Here is a 24,918-nt window from a genome sequence, read left to right on the forward strand (position 1 = left end):
ACCAGGACGGGGCAGGCAGCCCCTGTAGGCAGCTCGCTTGCACCCGCTGTAGCCTTCCCTGCCACTGCGGTCCAGCCTCTGACCACTGCTTCCACCGAAGCTAGGAGGGATGGATTGACTCCTAGCAGCTCTCAAAATCAAGCCTTTGACTCAATATAACCAAGACAGTCTCAGTTTTCCCACAAATAATTGTCATGGGAGAAAGGGTGACTTCCCTTTCATTTGCTGGTAAAATAGCATGTGCATCTATGCCGTGAAAAATCCTGACTCGTACTGTTGCAGACTGCAAAGGGCTGCCATGGGTTTTTTTCCCTCTCTGCTATTTCTCGCCACAACTCGCTTGCAATTCACAGAACGAAGCGATGCCGCGTGTGTGTGCTCGGTGCCCTAACTTTAGCTGACACAGCAAACACTTCAAATCCTCCCCTTCCGTGCGCCTTCTCTGTTAAAAACCTGTGCATATGAACACAAGAGAGAGGAGGGGAAAAGAGAGAGAGAGAGACCCTTTAAGCTAATGGGTAAGGAATGTGCATTGAGCTGCGTGTGGACGTCTGATGTCTCCAACTATTTGTTAAAAGGCAAAAGCAATACTTCCGACAGACGGCCCTCCCCTCGCCTGCAATAGGCTCCCAAGAATAGCAACAGCCTGTGTCACTGCAAAGGGCAAAGCCTTCTGAAATAGCAACAAAGTTGTTCACAAACCACTTTGTGGTTTGCATTTGGTTTCAGCCAGCTTCAGCAACTTGTTGCCATGAGGAAAATAACCTGCGCTTTCCTCAGCGGCCGGGGAAGACTCGCTGCCCTGTGAAGTGCTCCTGACCCAAGGTGCAAGGAGGGTGGCAATGGTACCTGGGCAGAGCACGGAGGACCTCGACCAGCAGAGCCAGACGATGAGAGCAGGGGAAGATGAGGAGAGCAGCCGGGGCAGCCACCGCAGCGGCCGCCGCCACCTCCGCGAGCTCCCGGCTGCAGCAGGTAATCAGCGGCAGGAGCTGAATGCCAGCTGTTAGCCAGCAGCAGCGTGCCCACGTAGCTAATGCTCGGGGCTGGGGCAAAACAGCCCCGCAAAGCCAAGGGACTCTCGGGGCACGCCGTCTCGATTTCTAAAAGTGCGAGAGGGGAAAATGTGAGTAAGGAAGGGAAATGCCAGCTTGAATTTTGAATGAAGGTTTATGTGATACTTTTCCCAAAAGGCCTCGGTCCTACTGTTCGTGCATGTGCTGTCTGTTGTATAAATCCCTTTCCTTTATGGAGATCAGTCACCTGAAAAATAGGAGAACTCACTGCCATCTAAGATAACAACGGTGTTGCGGTCCTTGCATGCTTGGGAGCAATTCAGCCTTTTTCAGTGAAGTGGAGGGAAGCCAGGCAAGCATTGCACCTGCTCATGCAGAAGGAAACTACAGGGTAGGGGGACCTGTCTTTTCTCCCTGGCATTTCATGAAGAAACAGGGTTTCTGTGCTGACCCTGTTTCAACCCTGAAAAATCAACTGTATAATTTCTCATGCAAAGACATTTGAGTGCTGAAGCTGAATTTCATAGCTCCTCGCCTTTGCTGTCTTACCCAGCCAGTTTTTCTAAGTTACAGCATGGTTTTGCATCTTGAGTCTCTTTCACTGAGTATAAGATCAAGGGGGAAATAACCCACAATTGTGACATTTCTCACCCACAAGACAGCTTTGCTCAAAGAGGAAATCACGACTGTAAGCCAGAAATGACTATGTCCTGAGCAGGTTTTGTTCAATTAAAAATGAATGAACTGACTAACCCATGTATGTTCAGACACCACGGGCACAAATGCTTTGCTGGAGTGTAATAGCGATCAGTCCAGCAACATCTACTGATACCTGGAAGCAGAGGAAGCAGCAGTTAATCAAGAACAGAAAGCCAGTCAGTGTGCAGACCTATTTAACATTACCTTAGGGTATGGGGGGAGCAATGCAGATGGCTATAGGATAACCTTATCAAAGGGAAGCACAGCAGTTACAATAAACAGACAGCAAAGTTACTGCAGCACAAGGACTATGGCTAGAAGAGTATGCGGAAATTATACACTTGGCCTTACCCTCAGAAATTAAAGCAGTAACCTGAGGAATTTATATATACCTAGCTAGGAATTAAAAGAACATGTTGTTTCTTACTGGAAAATAACAAAACAAAACCCAAATCCCATTTAATGTAATGAAGGGCCAGGCTGCCTGTTGACATAATGAAAATAGATGGCCGAGCACTGAGAGATGGAGCGATGGCAAGGGTGGGTCTGTCCAGGATCTGCATTCCCTGTCTTTCCATCAGTGCCAGGGGGCTTTTGTTCATGAAATTCAAATGTTACTCACACAATACATTCATGGGGCTTATGCTGTACAAAGTATACAATGCTTCCCAACATCACAGGAACTTAGATGTGTGAAAATGTGTGATACATTAGCTTCCTTCTGCTTCTTTTTTAGTTCCATTTACAAAATAGTTGGTTTTGTTTTGCCTTTCACACTTGGGAAGGAGGAGTCACATTTGTCAAATGGTCATGATCCCACATGGCCCTGACACTATTTTTGGGTAAATTTAATATTTTCTGAGATTCTTCAGCTCTGCTTGCACCATAACTTTGTCCCAAAACCACCATTTGTGTCATCCCATAGGGTCTTATTGGGTAACTGTTTTAGATCCCATGCCAGACTTCTAGATGGACGGTTAGATCAGATGTATCCTAGCTAATAGGAGAAATGCATATACTGACCAGCTACTGGATCTAAAGAAACCTCAGGCATTAGAACAGATCAACTGCATAATATATGTGTATCTCTTTACACCAGACAACTGGATGAGACAGAGAAGATGACTGTGGCAGTGCAGCAAAGATCATGATGGCATAAAAACGGGATAATCACCTTTTACAAGAAACAAAACCATGATTCAATTATGAAACAATTCCCAACACATGCCATTAAATATTTATCCTATAAAACCATGTGATCTGCAAGCTATACTCTTTAGCAAAATGCTCCTCTAAAGACAATTTGGGGAATTTTAAACACTATTTCCCTGTAAAGGCAAACTTTTTCTATATCAGACAGCACACAGATGGAGAAAAAATATGTTGTTAAAGACAGCTTAAAATTTTCAGATACCTATGCTGTAGTTTTAAGATTTATCATGGATAAAAGTAGATGCCTTTTTCTATTGAAAAAGGGAGATTCCATGCTGTAGATTCATATCTATGCAATGCACTCAACTCATCATGATTTTCTAACCTGTGCTTACTAACCAAGGGTTGACAGAACTTGATTTCACCTTCCAAATGTCTAAATAGATCAAAGAATCCCCAAGGATTTAAAGAACATGTATTTGACCTTCCAGTAAAATACTTCCCTGCCCTCCCAGATCGAGACATTTCTCACCTCAGATTATATCAAAGTCAATAGAAGAAAGCACCATGTTGGAAGAGACTGTTGAGTCCCCTCCTACCAAAATAGATCGATTTGCACAGGTCTCATAAACAAGTAAACTCTCCCTCCCATCCCACTCCATTCCACTAGTTTTCTGTACGCACACTGCATGTTCTCTTGCGAGAAAGGGAAGAAAAACTACATCACAAAAATCTCAGTATGTGGACTAACGTGGAGTGTCTCACTGCCAAGGTGAGGTGGAAAGGGCTCCCAGGCACCTTTCCCATAGCTCTCCTGCACATGAAGTGGGGGAAGAGTGGTGTTTCCCAGCTCAGCCTGCTTGCAGATCTTCCCTGGCACAGATCATTTATCCGTAATGCCGATAAAATACATGCACAGACCAAATATTTTGCCTTTGGAAGGACTGTATTTTCGCAAGTATGTGCTTGAAAATAAGTAAAGGGGCACACCCTCACTACTTGGCCGCATCCAGTCTCATCAGCAGTCCACTGTGCTATACTACAACTGCACTTGGTCTCCTTTTCAAGAACCAAGCATAAACATTTCCAGCAAACGTTCTTAAAGACAAGTTTGTTTGCCAAGTAGTGCTGCTTTTGACCTGAGTAACAGTTGTGAGAAACCATTTTGTTTACATGGGGAAACTAGAGAATAGACTTTCCAATCACTTGTCACATACCAGCCACACACTCGTTAGCCATCGTGTTTGCTGCAGGCAGAAGGAGAAATTTCTCTGGAAGCTATCATTAAAATATTTTATTCCCCTGGATGGCACACTGCCATGTATTTCGCAGGCATCTCATAAAAATAAGAGGAATATACATTTTAAGAGGCTTTTTTTAAAAAAAGGAATGCCTAAGAACTGCCAGCAACTTCATTAAAAGTGGCACTTAAAAGGATTGTGAGTACAACTACTGCAACATGCTTTATCTAGAAATGTTAAAGCAAAACATATGCTGAAGTCAGAGGGAATTTTGTCTGGAGGAACACCATGAAGGAAAACTGAGCAGAGGTTTCAGGGTTCAACTCAGCAGGCAGTTCTGAGCAGGCAAGTCTTAGGTACAGCAGCTATAACAAAACCTCATAGTGATATGAAGATATTTCTCAGCAGAATAGTGCATGTGAGGGACAAGAGACACTGAGTTAACTACTGAGTTTGCTGCTGCTAATGCAAAAAGACAATGTGTCTCCCTCTGCATTGCATCAGAATCTGCTTTTCATTCAGGGGTCTGCTTTAGTTACAGCCCTCCACTATTTCTATCCGACTGTGGGCATATGTCACTGGACATATGAACAAGGATACCAGTTGACCCAGTAAAAACAAACCAAAGAAACATTAAGACATTGGTCAAGCTGCTGTGCTTGGAGAAGCAAGAAATATATGGGCTTGAGTGCTTCCCTAGCAACTTCCCAGGTGTCCAAGCTCCACACCCAGCTTGTACAGCCTCTTGGATTAAAAATAAATAATCACCTCGGTTGCTCTGATCTGAGGACCACAGGCTGAGGAGAGCACAGGCTGGATTGTAAAGAACAGTGCTGATGGTGGACTCCATCAAGATATTTGACTTGGCACTCTCATTTTGAATCAGAAACTGGAACCATACAAAACTGACAGTTGCACATTTAAAGAATTAAAAGCTGTGCAGGACACAGACCTCAAAGTATCAGTAGGAGATGCTGCCCACGCTGCTGTGTTTCTGCTGGAGAGCCTTAAACTCAGTTTTTGTCCCTCTGTTACTTACCGTTTTTTCTCAGTTGCCTGGAAGAAGATAGTAATGGATTATTTGCGGGTGATAAAGGTGACGGGTGATTAATAAATGGGATATGTTGCTGGCTTGGCCTACTGACTGAAGGAATGTGCTGTCTGGGGTTCCTCTCTGCTAACTTTAGACATCTGTATCTGAGCAAGCCACACAGATTCCTTTTATAGGCAATGGAGAGAAATAGGCATCTGACCTACTTCAGACATCTAGAAGTGCCTATTTTTCACAAGTGGTTACAGAAGAAATCTAGAGATGCTGTAGATCTCTCACAGTTAGGTAAGTCGAATCCATCCTATGTGTTTTAATACAGACAAATGTAAAGTGATTTGCATTCCTAGCTAGGATGTGAGAAGGCAGGCCATATTTAAAGGAAAGGCAATGCCTTGGAAAGAACCCAGTCAGAAAAGAAGTTGGTTGTCCTGGAGAATAACCAGCAGAAGATGAGCTCCTGTACATGGCTGTGACAATCCTTAGAGTAGTAGAGGGGGAAATGTCCACCAGAGTGGGACAATTATGTCAAGTTCCTATCTGGCACTGTGCATCCACTGCAGGAGCACTGGGCCCAGCTCGCAATTTATTGAAGAAGTTGATAATCTGGATAGAGTTCAGAGAACAGGGCTTTGATTACTTATGGGACTGGCAAACTTGTAAAGCCTCACAGGCTAAGTAGCTTATCAAGGAGAGGTCTGTGGGATGACTCAATGACAGGCTATCATTTTGTACTTAGTGAACACAGCTAAGTGCAGGCAAATAGAGAATGGGATCTGATGGCTGGAAACTGAAGCTGCAGAAATTAAGCCTAGAAATAATTTACAGATAATTTACAGTGAAAGTAATTAACCATTGGGACAACTTATGACTTAAAGTAATTGGCTTTCAACCACTAGCAATTTTAAAATCAAAGCTGAATATTTTAAACGGCCTAGTTCAAATCAAATGCCATTTAAACATGAGTTTAATTAAACATGAGTTAAACATGAGCTGTTCATGAGTGTCAGACTGGATGACCATAATGGTGTCTTGGCTTCATAATATATACATTAAAGCAAAATCTTAGGTTAAATCTATATGGCTCAATGACATAACATACAGAGATATCCAAGAAAGTACAAATACCAGCACTGAGCAGTAGTTTGGGCAGAGCACCATGATCAAATTAGCAGTGTAGCTTCTGATACCCAAGCTCATTCATTCAGCACAATGCTGTGCTGTTACCAGCCCTGATTTCCAGCCAGGATTCATTAAAATTGTATATTTTCCAGATCTAGTAATATACAGCAAGCAGGCAAGTCAAAAGTATAAAGGAGAGGGAAAAATTAGGTTTTGCTATGATAAAACGTATATTGCATGAGTGCATTGGAGGATGGAGCACATATAGCACAAAGCAGCTTAATTGGAGTCAGTAGTACTTCCACTGAAGCGCTGTTCAGCGTGTGAAGGAAGTACAGCAGGACCTTGCCCTAACCCATGCACTAACCTCAGTTTAAAATAAGTGCAATGTTCTCGGATACTGCTGACATAAAGGAAGAAAAAGCTTTAGACATGATACAGACATGGATAACAACAATACAAAAAAAGATTGTTTCATCACCAGAGCATTTTGCAAATTTGTTTCTGACATTTTCTTCAAGCTGTCCCACCTCCATCACAATAAATCAACCATCCACCCCCACCTTCTGAAAGACTTCTCACAATACTCCCATTTCCCCAGTGCCCTCACATCCCATCATAACAAAACCGTGTGGGTTTTGCCCATCTCTTGTCTTTCTCTGGTTTGCCAGCCACCGGAGCCCAGAGGCAGAGTGGGCTGAGGTGCGCTGGGTGCACTCAGCAGCTCGGGGCTGCTGCCGCTTGGCTTCTGCTTGGCTCAAAGGGAGCAAATGGAGAGCCAGGTAAGAGAGCTAGCAGGCGATACTTATCTTAATAGACTTAATGGGCTTACACATCTCCCCTGACCCCAGAGGCACAGCTTATATTCACACAATTACACTCTGCTACCCTCCAAAATAACCCAGACTCCTGTGGAGTGGCTGCAGGGTGTGATGGTGGGCTCGCCGGCAGCCAGACTGCCTCCTGCCTCTGGGAATTGTTAGGAGAGCACGAGGTGGCTTGGGGCAGAACCACGCCAGGGACCATGCCAGCAATTTAGTAAGATACATGGCCACATGCCAGGGTCCGGGCCTGGGCTCTGGCACTGTTTATTTTAGTAGTGCAGACATACTGCTAGGGTTGCTCTCCTTCTCTCTTTCCACCATTTGCTTTAGAAAAGTAGTATCCTCTGTCAAATGGGACTGATCCTCACCAATGCGCTCAAAAGTTATTGGCAAGGAACTCCAGGCAGTCAGCGTGATCAAAGAGCCTTAATGCCTTAGAAAAATAAGCTAAAAATAAACAAAGTCTATGTATCATTTTCAATTAGACCATACACCACTTTCCAGCCAAGCTGGAAAGTACTTGTTCCAGGAGACTTAACTGAAATACGGACTCTGTCATGCTGCAAAAGCTACCTCTCCTCAGACATGTCCTATCTCTCCAACTAACCAGAAAATCAGAAGTCAATTTATTCTTTTCCTAGTTGTGTGGCAGCCAACATCATGATGAGAGGAAAATCGTGCTGGGAGAAAGAACAAGACCAACAATAACAAACTGATATATTCCTCAAAGTTTAGGGTGCAAAAGGCTTCACAGTTAGTAGAATTTGATCAGTCAAATCTATCTTGTAACAATAAACAATGAATCGCAGTTGTATAAAATGAGTTTGTTTTAAAGTGGACATATAATCTCCATTTGGTTTATGTTTATTATTGCTTTCCTTGCCCATGGCACACTAGTTGGGTGGACAAGACTTCCTCAATTCAGTACAGGAAAAATACTGAGAACATCTTGAGGCAAAAATTTGTTTCTCACCAAAAGGTTATATTGTAAGTGTTGCCTTTTGCAATGATATTCTGAGGCAGAAGGTTTAATTATTTAGGGCCTGAACAAAACCTTATTGACTTATGATCAGGAAGATAAGGTACCCAAAAGCATTAAAGGGGGTTTATATGATTTTTTTTTCTTTTCTTTTCAAAAATAGCCTTTTATGTCACCATTGCTGCTGGGTTTGTATGCACCTAAGTGCTTTGCCGAAAAGTTACAAAAAGATTTTTTGGACTGGTATATCAAATAAAGTTATTATTAGTTGTCAGAATGTTGCAGAAGTCACACTTTCAAGTTTTTGTGTTTTTTCTCTTATTTCAGGCTGTGGAACATTTACTTTTCTATCTTCTGCTGTTGCTGCCATAAGTGGACTTCTGATGGGTTACGAGTTGGGCCTTATCTCTGGAGCTCTTCTTCAGATGAGCAGCATATTAGCACTCTCTTGCAAAGAGCAGGAAATCGTTGTAAGTTCCCTGCTTTTTGGGGCCTTATTTGCATCCTTTACTGGTGGATTCCTGATAGACCAATTTGGAAGGAGACTTGCTATTATTATTGCATCTTCTTTACTTGTGCTGGGGAGTCTGATTTTATTGCCCTATGAATCATATGGGATACTTATTGTGGGACGGATTGCCATAGGTATTTCCATATCATTATCATCAATTGCAACATGTGTGTATATTGCTGAGATCGCCCCACAGCACAGAAGAGGCCTCCTCATATCATTAAATGAACTCATGATTGTGACAGGCATTCTGTTTGCCTATATTTCAAATTATGCATTTGCCAGCATATCTCATGGCTGGAAGTACATGTTTGGCCTTGTGATTCCATTAGGTGCTTTGCAGGCTATTGCCATGTATTTCCTTCCTCCAAGTCCTCGGTTTCTTGTCATGAAGAATAACGATGAAGCTGCAAAAAAAGTACTGGAGAGGCTACGGGAAACATCAGATGCTACTAAAGAACTTACTGCGATCAAGTCTTCCCTGAAAGATGAACATCAGTATAGTTTCTTGGACCTGTTTCGTTCAAAAAACAACATGAGGGCGCGAATGTTGGTAGGACTCACTCTAGTCTTTTTTGTGCAAACAACTGGGCAACCCAACATTTTGTTTTATGCATCAACTGTGTTGAAGTCAGTTGGGTTCCAGAGCAACGAAGCTGCCAGTTTGGCTTCTACTGGAGTTGGAGTTGTTAAAGTGGTCAGCACAGTCCCAGCCACGGTTTTTGTGGATCAAGTTGGAAGTAAAACTTTTCTGTGTATTGGCTCTTCTGTTATGGCAGTATCTTTGGTCACTATGGGCTTAGTGAACCGTAACATACATGTGAATTTCACCACTGTCTGTAGAAGCCAATCTCCAGAGGATTTCTTTCTCCAGAGACCAGGAAACCTCACTGGTGCCACCAATGGGAGTCTCAAGGACCTCTTTGCTAGCATGGCTTCACCAGAAATATTGTCATTTGATATGCAGAGAAGCCCAGATGTTGCCAGGACAGGAGAACTGAACAGGACTGCCCTGGCAGGAGGCAAAAGCACAACAGGGTCCCACATGGAAAGTGGGGAGGTTCCCGTTTTCCTGAAATGGCTCTCACTGGCCAGTCTGCTTGTTTATGTTGCTGCATTTTCCATAGGTCTTGGACCAAGTAAGTGTTCCATTTTTCTAACTCTTTGTAATGATTTACTTACAAATGGATTAAGTGCTGGGATGACCTGTCCAGCTTGTGATCAGGCAGTTCCCAAGTTGGGCAAAGCAGTGTTTTCTGCTAATATGAGCTGGTATTGTCACAGACTGTCCTGGTGGGCCTGGAATGTGCTTTTTAGGAAGAGCTCCTGCCCATTAAAGTCAATGGCCTAATCTCCCTTCAATTCAGTGAAATTAACTGCTTCTCTTCAGTGAAGAACTGCTGTGAGCTTGGTACAGCGAAATTATGGGGCCCCTGGCTATCTATCTTCTTCCTAGTCTATTGCGTCCTTACATTGGGAAGGCTAAAATGTAGGCATTTCCTGCTGCTAACTCATAAACCCAAAATAATGATAAGCCCTAGACCTCCGTATGGTATGATGCCATCAAATCCATGAAATGCCAGCATGCCTGAGTCCCGCTGAGGATCTGGACCCCTGATTGTATAATAGTCTTCAGATATAGGAAAGACATTCAAGGTATCATAGTTCATGAGCAAACTGTAGTATCATTGCCCCCACCTGTGCTTTACAGCACAAGTGGAAGAATGCAAAGGCGTGTCACTGTACAACCGAGGTACTGCTGCAGCTGCCATCACACTTGCATGGTTCCCACTTTCTCCAGAGGAGAACATGTCTGCCATTCCCAGGGACTAGCAATTAAATTTCTCCATTTTATTTTGTTTTGTTTTGTTTCAACAACGCTTGCATATTATTGTACTTTGAAAGGGCTGATTTTTTAAGCCACACTGCAAAACCCACATGCACAGAGTCCATTATTTATTAACAGACTTTATGTGCTTTTGTGCCCTGGCTCAAACTTGCCTTGCAAACACACTGTACTCCCGCTGCACTATTATGATAAAAAGCTTGCCACAAGAATACAACCCAACAATTGCACTAACAGCAACTCCCCTGCAGTATTTATTTATTTTAAACATTACTCACTGAGAGAGCAGCGTGAGATAAGCATTCATTGCCAGGGCAGTGAGCTTGACTGTGTTATTGTAGCATTATTCCCTCCCTTGCAGGCCATCTTGGGGCTGGATTCTGCTTTCAGTGACATAGGTTCAAAACCAGGGGTGCAGCCCTGAAAAGAAAATGTTACTTGAGCTTTTACTTGGGTGTTTCAAACACACATTTAATGACCCTCAAGGCAGGGGCACACGTTCAGGCTTGGCCTCCTGTTGAAAGCTGCTTTCCTGCTGACCTGGCTGTAAATGGGTTCCTAGTCATTTGAGTTGGCCTAATGTGAAGTTAATGATAACAACATCTACTTCCTTGAGGGCTACAGAAACTGGGGTGTGTTTGCCAGGCTAATCTGAGATGTCTTTGAGGCCCATGCTTGTTTGCTGACCTCTTTCTTGACTAAAAGCACAAGCGTTCTCAAACAGCAAATGGGAAAGAACAGGCACCGTATCAGCTCCAGCATGTTGAAATCACGTATGATACACGGTGAGGAAATTTAAACTGACAGATGCGTTTGCGCAGCAAATGAAGGCCAGGTCTAGGAGAGATACAGGTATTTCAAATTGCAGATAAGTACTTTCAAGACACTTCCGTGCCTTTAAATGTGCACTCTTCAGTTAAAATTGACAATGTATAGAAAATGCAAGGGTCAGAGAATCAAGAGATTGTTGGAATCTGCAAAGGATCTATTGTGATTAAATAGTCTGGCTTGGGATGCAAGGTTATAATGTGTCTTATAGCAGCCTTCGACATCTACTGCTTGGAGTCCAAATCCTTGAATGTATTTTAAAAGCCTAGCTTTCTTATCCTCATATTTCTTATGCCTTTCTTAGTGCAAAGAAAAAAAGAGCCCCTCTGCTTATATAAGGTAAACAGTTGTAACATGTTTATGTTATTCATCTCTAAATCTGGTCTGTGGTCTGCACCAGGCCATTAGCCACTGTCTGCTCTGCAACGGAAGGGAGGCATCAAGGCTGCACTCACTGGCTGCTGTGGCCAGGGGATGCCCGGGCACCTGGGGACAGAAGCACTGTAACCCCCACACCGCTATATGTTCCACATAAAAATCTCATACTCTGTGCAGCGTCTGCCTGTCCTGCTGGCTAAGGTGAAGGCAGTGCTGGAGATGTGTCTGTAACCTACAGATCAAATCAGCCTCTTTTGGACAAAGAGCAGGCAGAGAGGATCTTGTTCTTTTCCCTCCACTTCACAAGGCCATTTCTGGAACAAAAGACCCACTTCATTTTGAGTCTATACTGCATTATGTTCTGTGGGGATAAAGGAGAGTCTATGTAGCACCATTAGGAAAATGGCACACTCTTCATAGGGCAGATCACACAACCTGAGCTCTATCATCTTTTTTTTTACTTACTTTGTCCTTTTTTTCCCCCTTCCTTTTTTGGGACTCTGGTCAAAGAGCTAGTTACAGTCCAGATTTGAATAGCAGACATTTATAAATGTTGTATTTTTCCATGATTTCTCTTTTGTCTCCAAATTACATGAAGTAGATGGCTTTTTTAATGAACTAAACATATGCTAAATATATTTATTGCCATTTATCAAAGCACCCAGGCAGCACAGTGATGAGCACTCAAAAATAGACAGTGAGAAATAAAAGCCATTTTTGCATTATAAAAGAATTCCAGACTAGCAAGCATCTGCTTAGTCACTTTTTTGATTCTGGGGTGCTCTGTATTTATATCATCAACCCTTAGGCAAGATAAAAGGAGTATTTCTGCTGCTCTGTTTCAGATTAATTATGTTTGATGAACTGCGATTCAACTGCTTGTTCACACTCAATTTCACACAATTATGAGGACGTTTTGTAGATGCAACAAATCAGTGTTGTATCACATCGCAGAACAACACATGCTGTCTCTCCAGGGGTGTTTGCAGAGGCATTTCAAGGCAGTTATTAGCTAAGGGCACTTACCTGACACCCATCTTTGTCTTGAGTTACGTTTGTCTATATATCAGAAAGGTCAAATGAGGATCAACCATTCTCACCCGGGAAAGATGCCTGCAGAGCCTAAGAGAAACCTTTCTCTGGCTGCTGCATGAAGGGTGAGGAGTACGAGAGGGGGTCTTCATTGTTTTCAGTGCATGTTTGCAAAGAGAGGCATTCAAACCTGCTGTATGTGGAGGGGGGGACAGGAGAAATCTGAGCCTTGCAGAAATGCTGCTATGCCTTGCACAAGGAGCAGTGCGTGCAGGCTAATGAGATATGTGCAGTGTGGGGGTAGATGACCAATTCGTCATCCAAGCTAAAAGCTCAGTGTGACCCTGAAAATTAATTTAACACAAAGGACACACAGAGAAATTCTAGTCAGGGCCACGACCATGCATGACCACTTACTAAATGACACAGAGTTAACTGAAATAGTTGCAGAACATCTAATTTGCCAGATGCTCTGTTCAAACCACTTGAGGGGCAAAAAATAGTGGTCCTTTCTTATAAAGAGATGTCACCTCCTTCACTCATCACTGTTGTGTGGTAGATGTTGAGTTGCAGGAACCAGGAAAGCCAGACTCCTGGAGTATCAGACTTATTTTCCAAAATGGCTGTAAATGCGGGACTTTTGGGGTTGGATGAAGCATGTGCAAGAGAGTTCTCTTGGTTAACAACTGTAGGGCAGCTCTAGCCTTTCTGAAACAGAATGGGTGCTCAGAGCCCTTCTGCTTTCCTCACGGACCTGACAAACAAAATTCAGATTCAGGTGTCAGATGGCACCCATTACCAAAGATCTGTTTCTCTGCCCTGATCATCTCCTTTTGCACCATTTAGGATCAGAGACTAAATAGGGACAACTTCCCTCCATATTTTCCTACATATCACCTGAGTGAGGAGGTCTCACTGGGTGATCTTGCCAATAAGTAGCTGAAAGAGAGACAGTAGCACCATACACATCAATACAGGGATGCAGTGTGGTCTGGAGGCAGTACTCTTTATTGAACAAAAAATCAGAGGGGTTCCAACAAGTCCTAAGCTGAGAAGCAAGTAATGCAAACTCAGTCTGCTCCCAACAGAGCACCTGTTTTCCCAGTCTGAATTTGTTCTAGCAAGTAAAAAGCAAGTGAGCAAAACAGGACTTGGGCATTATGTCTTTACACGTATTGTGGGAGTGCAGTTCAAGGGGATGCATGCACATCACAGGCATTTTTTGCTGTGGAGTGGAGAACACTTTTATTGAGAGGGTGGTGTTGAATGTGTGCATTTGGACTGCACATACGGCATTGGTGCCTTGCACAAAAGAGCTCTTCCTCCTCTGTCACTCCTTTAAATATGTTTCTGTATGACTGCATAGGTGTTTAGGCAGTTGGCCAATGAACTTTGAGATAATCTGCTGGTGTAAATCACATCAGTTCAATCGATGTCACAGCAGTTGATGCTGAGAGTGCAGATGCAAATCAAAAAAAGCACCTACAAGTGGGATTGAGGGGCAGTTTAATGATGTGAATCATTCTCAAAACCATTTAGATGCATAAAGTCCGAAGGTATTCATGTCTCTGCCAACCTGGAACTGAAGATGTTCTATTACTGCATGTCCTAGAGCAGCCGCCAGCTTTGTGTGGCACTCCAAAGCCAAGGGCCAAACTCTCAGAGCTCTTGGAGGCCATCACAGCCTCCTCTTCCAGGGGGTTTCTCAGAGCTGCAGGGATGCCCCAGCCCCAAGCGCTCAGAGCCCACTTGGCACACACACAGCTGTGGCCACAACACACCTGAGGCAGATCAGTGTCTGCAGCTGGAGAAATGTCTTCTGGGTTTCAGGGCTTGGCACAAAAAAGACCACATGTACCCATCCATGTACATATAAAATCTAAAAAATATTTTTAACATATCTGTGGTCAACAAGTAAGTGCATAATAGGGTCTTGGAGGAAGGTTTTAGAACTTAGTGCAAACCCTGTTTCTCCACACAGCAGTTACAGTCCTATTGAAGCACAGCTCCCATGAGTGGGTGCTCGTAGGACTGGTAGTACTTTGGTATTGATTAAAACCTGTTAAATAGTGGAATTAAATACCCATGGGAAGCCTTCTCAGACTGGGATATTATGCCCTCTGTCGCCATCTGCTAGACTCAGCCATCAGGTGAATATTTCGGATTGGAAAACTGGAAAAAAATTGCATGCTCATCACTCCATTCACAGCAGTGTTTCCTTTTAAATTCTGAATTGAGCACATTACCCACAAACCAGGGGACCAGCTGGCTGTGGGAGCACCTCGCCAGTGTCCAGGGCTGTGAAGTCCAGACCTGCAGTGGATTCGAAGCATGTCTGAGGACCATATACTAGGCAGGGGCAAGCACAGGACCCACAAAATGAGGGGAGCTTTTGGGAACAGCAGTTCCCCCCAGGATGTCTCCCTGATGGACTCCCAGCTGCTGACTCACAGCCACCTCGGACTGAAGCTCCTCCTGCATTTGGGGACCCCTAACATCTCCCTGTGGTGTGTGGGTGGGTGCAGAGGTACATACAACTGCCTGGCTGAAGTTAGCAGGCAGATTCAAGGCTGTTGGGGCAGGCACAAGAGAGGGATGGACAAATCCCCACATGCATCTACACAGGTTAACAAACCAGCAGCCTGTGGTCACTACAGTCACTTTCTTCATCAGGAAACCTGGTCTCACAGCCAAGGCTCAGAAGGGAAATGGCTTCCCTTCTGAGTTACCTGTTGCTAAAGACTGTTTTTTTGTCTGCTTTCCATTCAGCTTTAATGTGGATGCTTGGGCCCCAGGTTTAAGCACCCATATGATCTTGGCACAGGGAAGGATGGCAGACCACCAGGCTGCCCTTGGATTTCTAGTTTCACACTGAAGAAATTCCTCCCACGGGAGGGTCCTGGGATTGCACCTTCAAGTCCCCCAGCCTGGGTTCCCCCAAAAAGGGGCAGTGACTATGCTCTCCAGCTAGCCCTGCTGAGACGCACCATCTCGCTGCTGTGGGAGCTGTCTGTGTGGGTTATTGGCCCCGTGAGGAACAAAACCCATGCAGGGAAGTCAGTGAAGGCAAGGCCCTAGTGAGGGCAAATCTTAGGAGCAAATTTTTACTGATGAAAAACTAGTTTGGGATAAGAGATGTCCATTTCTAGTTTAAGCCTGGGCAGATTTGTCATATTGAATATATCGGAGTTAAATTTATATCAGCTTGAATGGATGCTTTAAAACTGAGCTAATTTATACCTAAAATGGAACAGATGTTTCAACATGTTTGGAAATTTAACTGATGTGGGAGCCAGATTCCTCAGACAATCGACAAAGGGAAATATTCTCTCCACCTAAGGGGGCTCCCAGACCCCCAGCTCTCTGACCTCTCCTTTGGTGCAGTCCTCCTTTCCTCACTGGCTATTGAGGGAGTTTAGGGTGATCAGGAAGCTAAATTAGACTGTGTAATAGCATTCCACATATAACATGCTTTAACATTTGGTCAGCCCTGAAGTGGTCAGACAGTTGGACTAGATGATCATTGTAGATCCCTTCCAACTAAACTATTCTATTCTATTCTATTCTGTTCTGTTCTGTTCTGTTCTGTTCTATTCTATGCTATTCTATTCTACTCTATTCCCATGTAAAAAACCCACTTGTTTTTTCTACATCTTATTGTGAGTTGTTGAAGTCATTTAAATGCAGCTTTAAACCCATGCTGGGGACAGTGGGGAAGATGGAAGAAGGATCAGGCAAGAAGGATCAAGGAGGATGTAAGAAAGCTCCAGGGTTCACAAGAAAAGTGAAATCCATGGAGGTGAGGAAGGAAATAAGTCTCTCTTTCAATCCATCACTGTGCTTCTTATGTAATCTTATGTGGTTTATGGTGGTCTTTCTTTATGTGTTTTATTGGGTTAAGCAAGCCAAAATCCAGAGCTGGAACATTCCCCTAACGCCCAGAGAATTACACTGGAGACAAGTTCAGTCCCCTTGACTTTGCTGTTGTGATTCTCAGATTAATTGACTACCTGAGTTAAAGCATGATTCATTAGCATGGTTAAACACAGAACCTTTTCTGTGTCTTTCACCTCAGTCACTAAATGTATCTGTAACAAAACCCAGAACAGCTGGTTTCACATATGACACTGAACAGGCCAGGGACTTGATCATAGAGGTCATATCTCTTGCCACCCTTATGATCCAGATTGCATAGGACTGCTTTTTCTCTGCCCCAAAATGCTCTTGGACTTAATCTTGGCCACCAAATGCTCTACCAGCAACTGGAAAATCTTGTGGGAAAGAGAACTGTCAGTGTGGAAATTCTGACCCTCCATGGATTTAGTTGGTTGTTCTGTGCTTTGAAATATTGTAAGCTGTATGGCCTTGCACTAGCTTGGAAAGCACTGGTAAAAGATAGGGGTGTCTAGAATTCACATCAGTATCTTTGATGTTAGAGCAATATTTCAGGCTTTTACAAAACTGTATTATTGTATTAATTTATAGTGCACATGAATTTGATGTTAACAGGCATTCATGCTCAACATTGCCTTCCATGACATTTGTTTGCAATGTTTTATTTTGAGCTTCTGCATTTTGCAGAGCAGCTGTGGCCTGGCCTTAAATTTCACAGAAATGAGCAGCATCAATTTTACGTTGTTTTGTGGTTTACTCTGGAAAAAGAGATAGTGGTGGGGATTAAATCAAGTGCTTAAAAATAAGCAAGTGCTTAAACGCTTTGTTGGATCTGAACCAGGATAATAAACCTTGGAAATGTGCATGTTTCACTGAGGATCAGTACAGAAAGTCCTATTTTAGTTAATTAAAAAATGATCTTGGATTCTTTGTTTTATGACAAGATTCCTAGCACTGTTCATCTGTACTGAATCATCTTTTAATGCATGCATCCATGTGGTTTCAATATGACACTCCTAGTATTTATCTAGTTCATTATCCCTGTACTATTCAAATGGTGCCTCATATGGCCTTTATTTCACAGCGTCTGTACTACCAAGCTGCAGTAGAAAGACAAGGCATGCCAAAATGAAAAATAAAACAAAGATTTTTAATTGCGCACTTCTCCCTATTTCCTTGCCCCAGACAAGGTTTATCTGAAGCCCCTTGTTAACACTCCAGCTAACCCAGGAATTGGTTTGCATTTTCACAGGCTGACTGGTAATAGTGAAGTGCAAGCCAATTTAAGATATTTTTTGATAGTTGGATGCTGAATTATAGGATTTCAAATTGCAGGCGGTGTTCTCTAAAATACCGGCCAAATAGGTTAATCTTATCTAACTTGATAGAACCTACAAGGTTGGGAGGCTTTTTTAGGTCTGAAAAAGGTCATAATAAGGAAAAAAATGCTTTTGCAGCAATAAGACATGGCCATGTCAGTAGGAGCTTCTTAATTATTTTAGGACTCCGTTTTGTAAAGAGCAGAATAGCCTTATTCAGCCCTAAGACTGAACTTAAACTATACGCTGAGGTGCACACCTGAAATCTGGGACATCATTTTCACTGACATCTGTGTTCCTGTTCATAACTTTACTTTTAAGTATGTGAGTGAGAGAAAGTCTTGGCACATCAGGCTTTGCCTTCTGAAAGACAGAGCCCTTGGTACTGTGAAAAGAGGGAGTGACAACACCATGCCCCAGCCAATATTCCTCTGTCTCTGCAACAATGGTGGTTCAATCTGCTATTGCTGAGCACAAAATTTGGCCCTCCAAGAACTACCTAGAAAAAGTAGGGCACTACGTGTGTTTTGGCATACTATGCTCCACTTAAACAGCAATTTGAGTCAATATTCTGATATTGGTGCTCTGAATTATATAAATATCTCTCTACTAATAGTTGTATTTTAATAAACCTGTTGACACAAAGGCACTGCTTAAGAGGAATGGTTCCTGTGCTTAAAAATAGGCATAGTTTTAAAGTTCGACTCAGATAGTAGCCACTGGCCAAAATGAAGCATTTTACCTCCAGACCCACTTTATAAAAAATCTAGAGATGAATATTGCTGTGATTCTAACTGGTAATTGGGCCTAACAATCCTCTTTTGTTCCACAGGGACATTATCTTCTGTAAAGTGGTGCACTGTCAAGTGAGTCTAGCATACCATCTCCCACAAGCTTTCATATGATAATCAAGGCTGCCTATCATTAGCCACATTTGCCCTTCTTACTTTGTAGGTCAAGTGTTGCATTTAGGCATTCAGTAAATAATAGTGCCCTTTGATAAGCGTATCAAAGACAATGAAAGACTTTACATTCGTTCCCTTGACCATATTCTGGGAGAGAAGATAACTGTGAAATCTATGAAAAAATTTATAGGGCATATGTCAAGCTTCATAAAATCAAGTTTCCTTTGGGAGAGAGGGTTGGGAGGAATTTTTTAGAGGCAAGCTGATCTTGGGCCAGCTTTGTGCAAAAACTAGAACTGTCAGTAGGACTTCAAGTGCAAAGACAGTATTTTATTTCACTCATAAAGATCATCAAACTAAAACATGTATTATAAAGTATGAGAAAATAATTATGCCAGAAAGGTAAAAATGTGCAATCACAGAACTTACTGGCACTGCTGAGGAAGGTGTAGACTGGCAGCCAAATTGCAGAGGGCATGGCCCAATGTTAAGTCAGTGCATGAAGTCAGGAGACTGTTTCTCCCCATGGCATCTGAGTTTCTGTGTCACATTGAACTCTGGGAAGAAAGCCAGGAAAATTTTCTTAAACACAGGAGGGCACCCAGCTTTTGTTGCCTTTGAAAATCAACCCTAAGTGCAGAAAACTTTTATGAAAGAAGGAGAACTAAAAGACACTTTGTGGCAGGCGGACCCAGAGCCTTCACACCTTCCTCCTGGCTGCGTCCCTCCAGCGGCAACCAAAGCAAAGCATGAGCAGCAGTGACCAGTGAGGACTTAAAAAAATGGAGCACTGCAGGCCTCTCAGTAAGTCACTGTTGTAAAAGGCTGTTTGTCCTTTCCATTGGGAGTTTTGTAAAGCATACACAGAAATCTCTATTTTGCAAGAGCAAAGCTTTAAATTGTCCCCAATTACTGTGTCCCAACAGCTCCTTTCTGTTTTGCACCCCCTCAATGCCCAACATTAGCTCTTGGATACTGGAAAAACAGGCTCATTTACCCCACCCAGCTGGGTAATTTCTCCTCTCCATACTTTTTCAAAGAGAAATATGTGATAATCTGAACTAATTCATGCACAACTTCCTCATGAATTTGAGCCTCTGGCTTCTGCAGTCATTCCTCTGCAAATGCCTCAGAGGATTATCCTGGATTCAATATTCTGAACAAATAAACACCTACAAACAGGAATAAACATTTCAGGTTTTAATTAAAAGGTCTTTTTTTGGATGGCAGTATGTGATTCTCCCTTGAAAGCTTGTTCTATTTTTTCTTTTTCTCTCTCTTTTTTCCTTTCTGCTTGCCCTGCAAGTTGTTCTGTCTTGATGGGACAGTTTGAGTGTCTACATAACAAAGTATGAGAGAGAGAGAGACAGTGGTTGTGAAATCGAGTTGCAAACAGAATTGTAATCTCATACATCAGTTCAAATCAACTTCTATTAGGGGACCTGAAAAGAGGTACAGACTATTACATACCTGCCTACAGTAAAGCTCTGATGCATCCTACTGATGTATTTGCTGCTGACCACTGTTATAGGGCAAGATGGGCCACAAATCACATTAAGACAATTCTACCATTTCTAGATCCCTATACATCTATCACTTCTTGCTCAGTGATCCTTCAGCTGGGAATCACTGTCTATAAGAAAGTTCTTCTTGCTTGTGACTATTCTTTCAAACTGAAAATGGATGGTAATTGAAGATCACTGAAAATAGATTTAAGAAGATATTGAACAGCTTGCATGAAACAGGAAAACCTGTACCAGGCATTGCATTTTTTTCAAGTTCATGGAGATGAAAATTCGAATAGTAAAAAAAGAAAAAAATTGTTAAAATGCAGGCTCACAGTGGTGAGAAGGTTGGGGAGGAAGGATGGCTGGGGAAAATCAGAGATGAAGTATTTCTCACTTCCCTCCTTCTCAAGTGGCCCAGAAAACAGGGGAAGGAGGTAATGTGTTGCTCTCACAGTCTCTTCCCCCAAAACCCTCCTGCTGCTCTAATGTAAACTGGAGGAGGTGCGAGTGAGGGTGATTTCCATGGTCTACTGCAAGGTTCCTTAAAAAAGCACATGTGAGTGTTCAGCCTGTCTATTAGACAGTGATGCAAGTAGTACAAACACTGGAGAACAATTTTTATGTACTCTGATACAGCCTCAGAGATAAAAGGATTAAATCCCACTTGTCCTAGCATATGTTACTTCAAGGAGTCAGCCTAAAAGATTAACCATTAGAAACAGAAATGTAGTGTACCAGAAGAAAAGAAAAAGAATTTAAGATTTGCCACACCACATCAGCTCCTTTTGGATCATCAGTGGCATCAGGTATCTTGCAACCAGTAGTCATAAAGCTGCTCGGAGAGAAGCGCCTCGGAAGCCGTAGAATGATGTACATATTACCTTTGCCTGCAGAGATCAGGATGAAGCCAGAGGCATGAGATTAGCTGAGGCTTCTCCTGACTCCCCTATCTCTCAGCAATAGAGCAATTCCACTCCTTTTAACGTGCACACACAGCGTTTGACTTGACCTTTGGCAGGCTGGAATTCTGCTGGCAGCTTATACGCTCTCCAAAGCAATATAGCTGTTCATTTACTCCATATTTGCCAGTTATTAATTTAGAGCAGCCACTTCAGTCTCATATTATGGGGCAGAGCCAGAGAGACAAATGGCTCTCATTAAGCAAAGTCATTGATTTTTAACGCCAGTCATGACCGCCTGCTTTGGCCTCTTGCACAAAACCACGGGCAGAGTTTCAGTCTGCTTTTTGTGTGTCACCTCTCTTTTGCCCGCTTTGGAAAAGGACAAACTTCTTCTCACCCTCTCTTCTTTCCAGTCTAAGCATCCCGCACTTTTGCCAGCCCCCCAGATCTCCTTCACGGGAGCTGCTGCGAAAGCCTTTGCAGGGGTTGCATTGTGTGGGTGCTGGGAGCAGTGCTGGTGTGTAACAGGAGCAGGCCCCCCCCGCCCCAAATCCCAGCTCTGCCCCAGGGCTGCGTGCCCTCACAAGTGCACACCTCATCACCACGCACACCGCGAGGGCTTGTGCCATCCCCTGCAATGTGCCCTTTGAAATCAAGGCAAACGAGCGCTGAAGCTGGCCTTTTGTGAGAAGCAGTTGGCCATCTGGCTCTTTGTGTTAATACCCAGCAGAGCCAAAAACCAGGTAAATGAAAAACCTGTGGGGTTTCATAAGCCTGGAAAAAAATCTGGTCTTGGCAAAACCAGTCATTAGCCATGTCCTTTGACTTCCTTCCTCTTGTGGTAGCTTCTCAGTGGCTTGCTTGCATCCTCCCCCAACACTGATCATTTGTTACAAATTCTTAGATGATCTGACAGCCTTACTGGTGGGATAATCCCTTCCTTATCTTCCCTTGGACCTTGTGTTGCTAACAACCTAGTCCTCCCTTTCAAAGTCTTACATACTTCTGCCTACTTCCCTCCTAAGCTGTAAGTCTGCTTAATCTCTTTCCAGAGTTTATACCTCAGAAACTTTAATTCTTTCAAGTATTGCAACGTCCGCTTCCTAAATCTCACCATAAAGAACTTGATCTCACACAATACATGTATAGGAAAGGAAAAAATGCTAAGCAGTAAATGAATACCAAGGGAATATAATATTGCATTAATGAGAGCTGCTGAGCAGCTTCCAGTTTGCTTCTGCCTCCTGACAGGAATAAGGTCAAAACAAGGACATTTTTCATTCATGTACCTTATTTGAATGTTGAGTACCCTCAAGCTCACAGTATTTCTCAGATACTCTCAGATATTTCTGCATGTCTGATGTAAGTCTGTTTTTTAATTATTTTTTATTTATTGCATAGCTGTAAAGTAAGTAAGTAAGAAATCATATGAGGGTTTGAGATATCTCTTTGCTTATGGCCCAAATATAAAGCTCATTAAGTTGGCCATGATAGCTCAAACAAAAGGGCCACTCAATCAGTCTGTTGCCCTGCCTCCAACAAGAGGCAGCAGCAGATGCTGAGGATAAATACATCAGAAAAAGCCCATGCAGCTTGCACAGCGTGTCTTTCTGCCTATCAGGCAGAACTTCAGGGAACTTCAAGAAAAACATTGGGAATTTATTTTTACTCTTGTGAACAATAGTTCTTGAAGGATCTTTTTCCACACATATAGAAATAATGTTTTAACATGCAGCATTTAATCATTTTAACCCACTAATATCTTTCACACCTGAAGCATCCTGTGAAAGCGAGTTCCATAGTTGAAATATGCATTGTCTGAAAAAGCACATTCTCCTACCTCGCCTAACTGCTGTCCCTGGTAACTTCACTTAGATTCTCTTGGTTTGTGTCTTTAAAAATGTAATGAAAACCTCTCCTCTGTTCACCTCCACTTCAACTCTGTTTCCCTCCGCTGTACGTTTTCTAATCTGAAGAGTCCTCATCCGTTTAACTGCTCTTTGCAGAGCCCATTACACACCTTTCTCCGTGGCTCATCTAGTTCTGAGTTGACCAAATCTGCATGCGACGTGACAAATAGAGAGTCACAACTGGCATGCTCAGTGGCACGTTCAGTGCTCCCTTCCTAATAATTGCCGGGCCTCTGTTTGCACCCACAACCTCTGCCTCGTGGAAGCTGGTGCTGTCCCTGAACTGCCCACGGAGACTCCAGCCCTTCTGCCCTCGGCAGTGCTGGTGTGTTGGTGTGGGTGCTGCTGGCTGGTTTTCTCCCTACGTGTTCCTTTGCATGTGTTGATAAGGAATTCTATGGGCCATTTTTCCAAAGTACTCAATACTTTGAGATCCTTTCGCAATTCTTCATGATTCTTCTTCATTTTTATTACCCCGAATAATTTTGTATCATCTGTAAGTTTTGCACGTGCATTTACCTCCCTTTCCTGAGAGATCTGGAAACATACTAAGCAGATCTAGTAATCTCCTTCCACTGTGAAAACTGGCCTTGTCCTTCGTTTCCTATTATAAACAGTTATTGATCTGTATGAATACCTTCTCTTCTATCCCATGATGCTTCATCAAAGCCCTTTGAAACTGAAAAGCAGAGTGGCTCACTCGTTTCGATCCCCATGTTCCTTAACTCTTTCAGAGACACATGGCTTTTCTCAGCAAAAACTAGACAACTTTTCCTCAAGACACTGTACAATACCCTCCTTTCCTTCTTCCAGCTGGGATTACTTAGCTATATCCTAGCTCCAGCCAGCAGCTCGGTATGGAATTCTACCAGGGTGGCCCCTTCCTGTATCCCCATGGAACATTTTCTTCAATGCTGGCATGTGTCACCTTCTCCGTCCCTGGCCTCTCACCCTCCCAGTCAGCAGACTCTCAAAACACTTGGCCGCCTGATGACGGTTCTGCAAGTAACTTTTCAGCAATTACACTGTCTTTTCTTTGTTTGGACACAGCGCACACCTTTATGGAAGGCATATTTCTATTTCTAACAGCTTTCTTCATTCAGTTGTTTATCTGTTCTAAGCTATTTCTTTTCATCTTATTTGGTTTTATGTGTATTTTAAGCCTCTAATCAGATAATTTAGACATTCTCCATAACACCACTGAAGCATTTACCCTGATTGTCCCTTTAATTTATATATAGAAAGCAGGCTTATTCTAATATTGTTCTCCTTTTGAAACAAAATGTGGTAGGCTCTTGGCTCTTCCATTTCTACAAGAATATTGAATTTGAAATGTTATAACCAATATAACAAGCATCTTTGTGACAGTTACAACTTGAACTACCCCTGCTCAACACTGAAGCAAGATTTGCTTCTTTTTCTCTCATCAAGTATCAGGCAAAGTGCTAAAAGAAACCAGCATCTATGGTACCTAAAATGTAGTCTCAGCACTGTGCTCCATTATGCAATTTATTCAGCCTTAATGGGAGCAGCTGAAATCTTCCATTATTATTCTGTTTTCTGTCTTTACAGCCCCTGTGACTTTGTTTAGAGGTGAATGTCGCCATCCTGGTCAAGGGCTTGTTTGTATACCTGAATCCTCTGTTCTTCCTACTTGGGCAAGGAACGTCAGGGCATTGAGTTTCTGTGATATTTAATGAAACAGTTAAGATTTCTGATCCAATGCAGTATTTTCTTCTGCATTTGCAGTGGGTGTTCTTTTCTCCGGATTGTACCATAATAAAAGGCCATTCAACTGTACAAT

The 24,918-nt window shown here is 42.9% G+C and overlaps 1 protein-coding gene across 1 annotated transcript in view; it reads left to right on the plus strand.

The window, feature by feature from the left end:
• Positions 1–842: 842 nt before the first annotated feature.
• Positions 843–24,918, plus strand: part of SLC2A12 (solute carrier family 2 member 12) — a 31,396-nt gene continuing 7,320 nt past the window's right edge. The window contains exons 1-2 of the mRNA XM_075708122.1: positions 843–975; positions 8,409–9,731. Coding sequence (XP_075564237.1) covers positions 843–975; positions 8,409–9,731 — 1,456 coding nt within the window. The remainder of the gene's footprint in view (positions 976–8,408; positions 9,732–24,918) is intronic.

Source organism: Pelecanus crispus, chromosome 3 (genome assembly GCF_030463565.1).
Source record: "Pelecanus crispus isolate bPelCri1 chromosome 3, bPelCri1.pri, whole genome shotgun sequence".
Taxonomy (NCBI): Eukaryota; Metazoa; Chordata; class Aves; order Pelecaniformes; family Pelecanidae; genus Pelecanus; species Pelecanus crispus.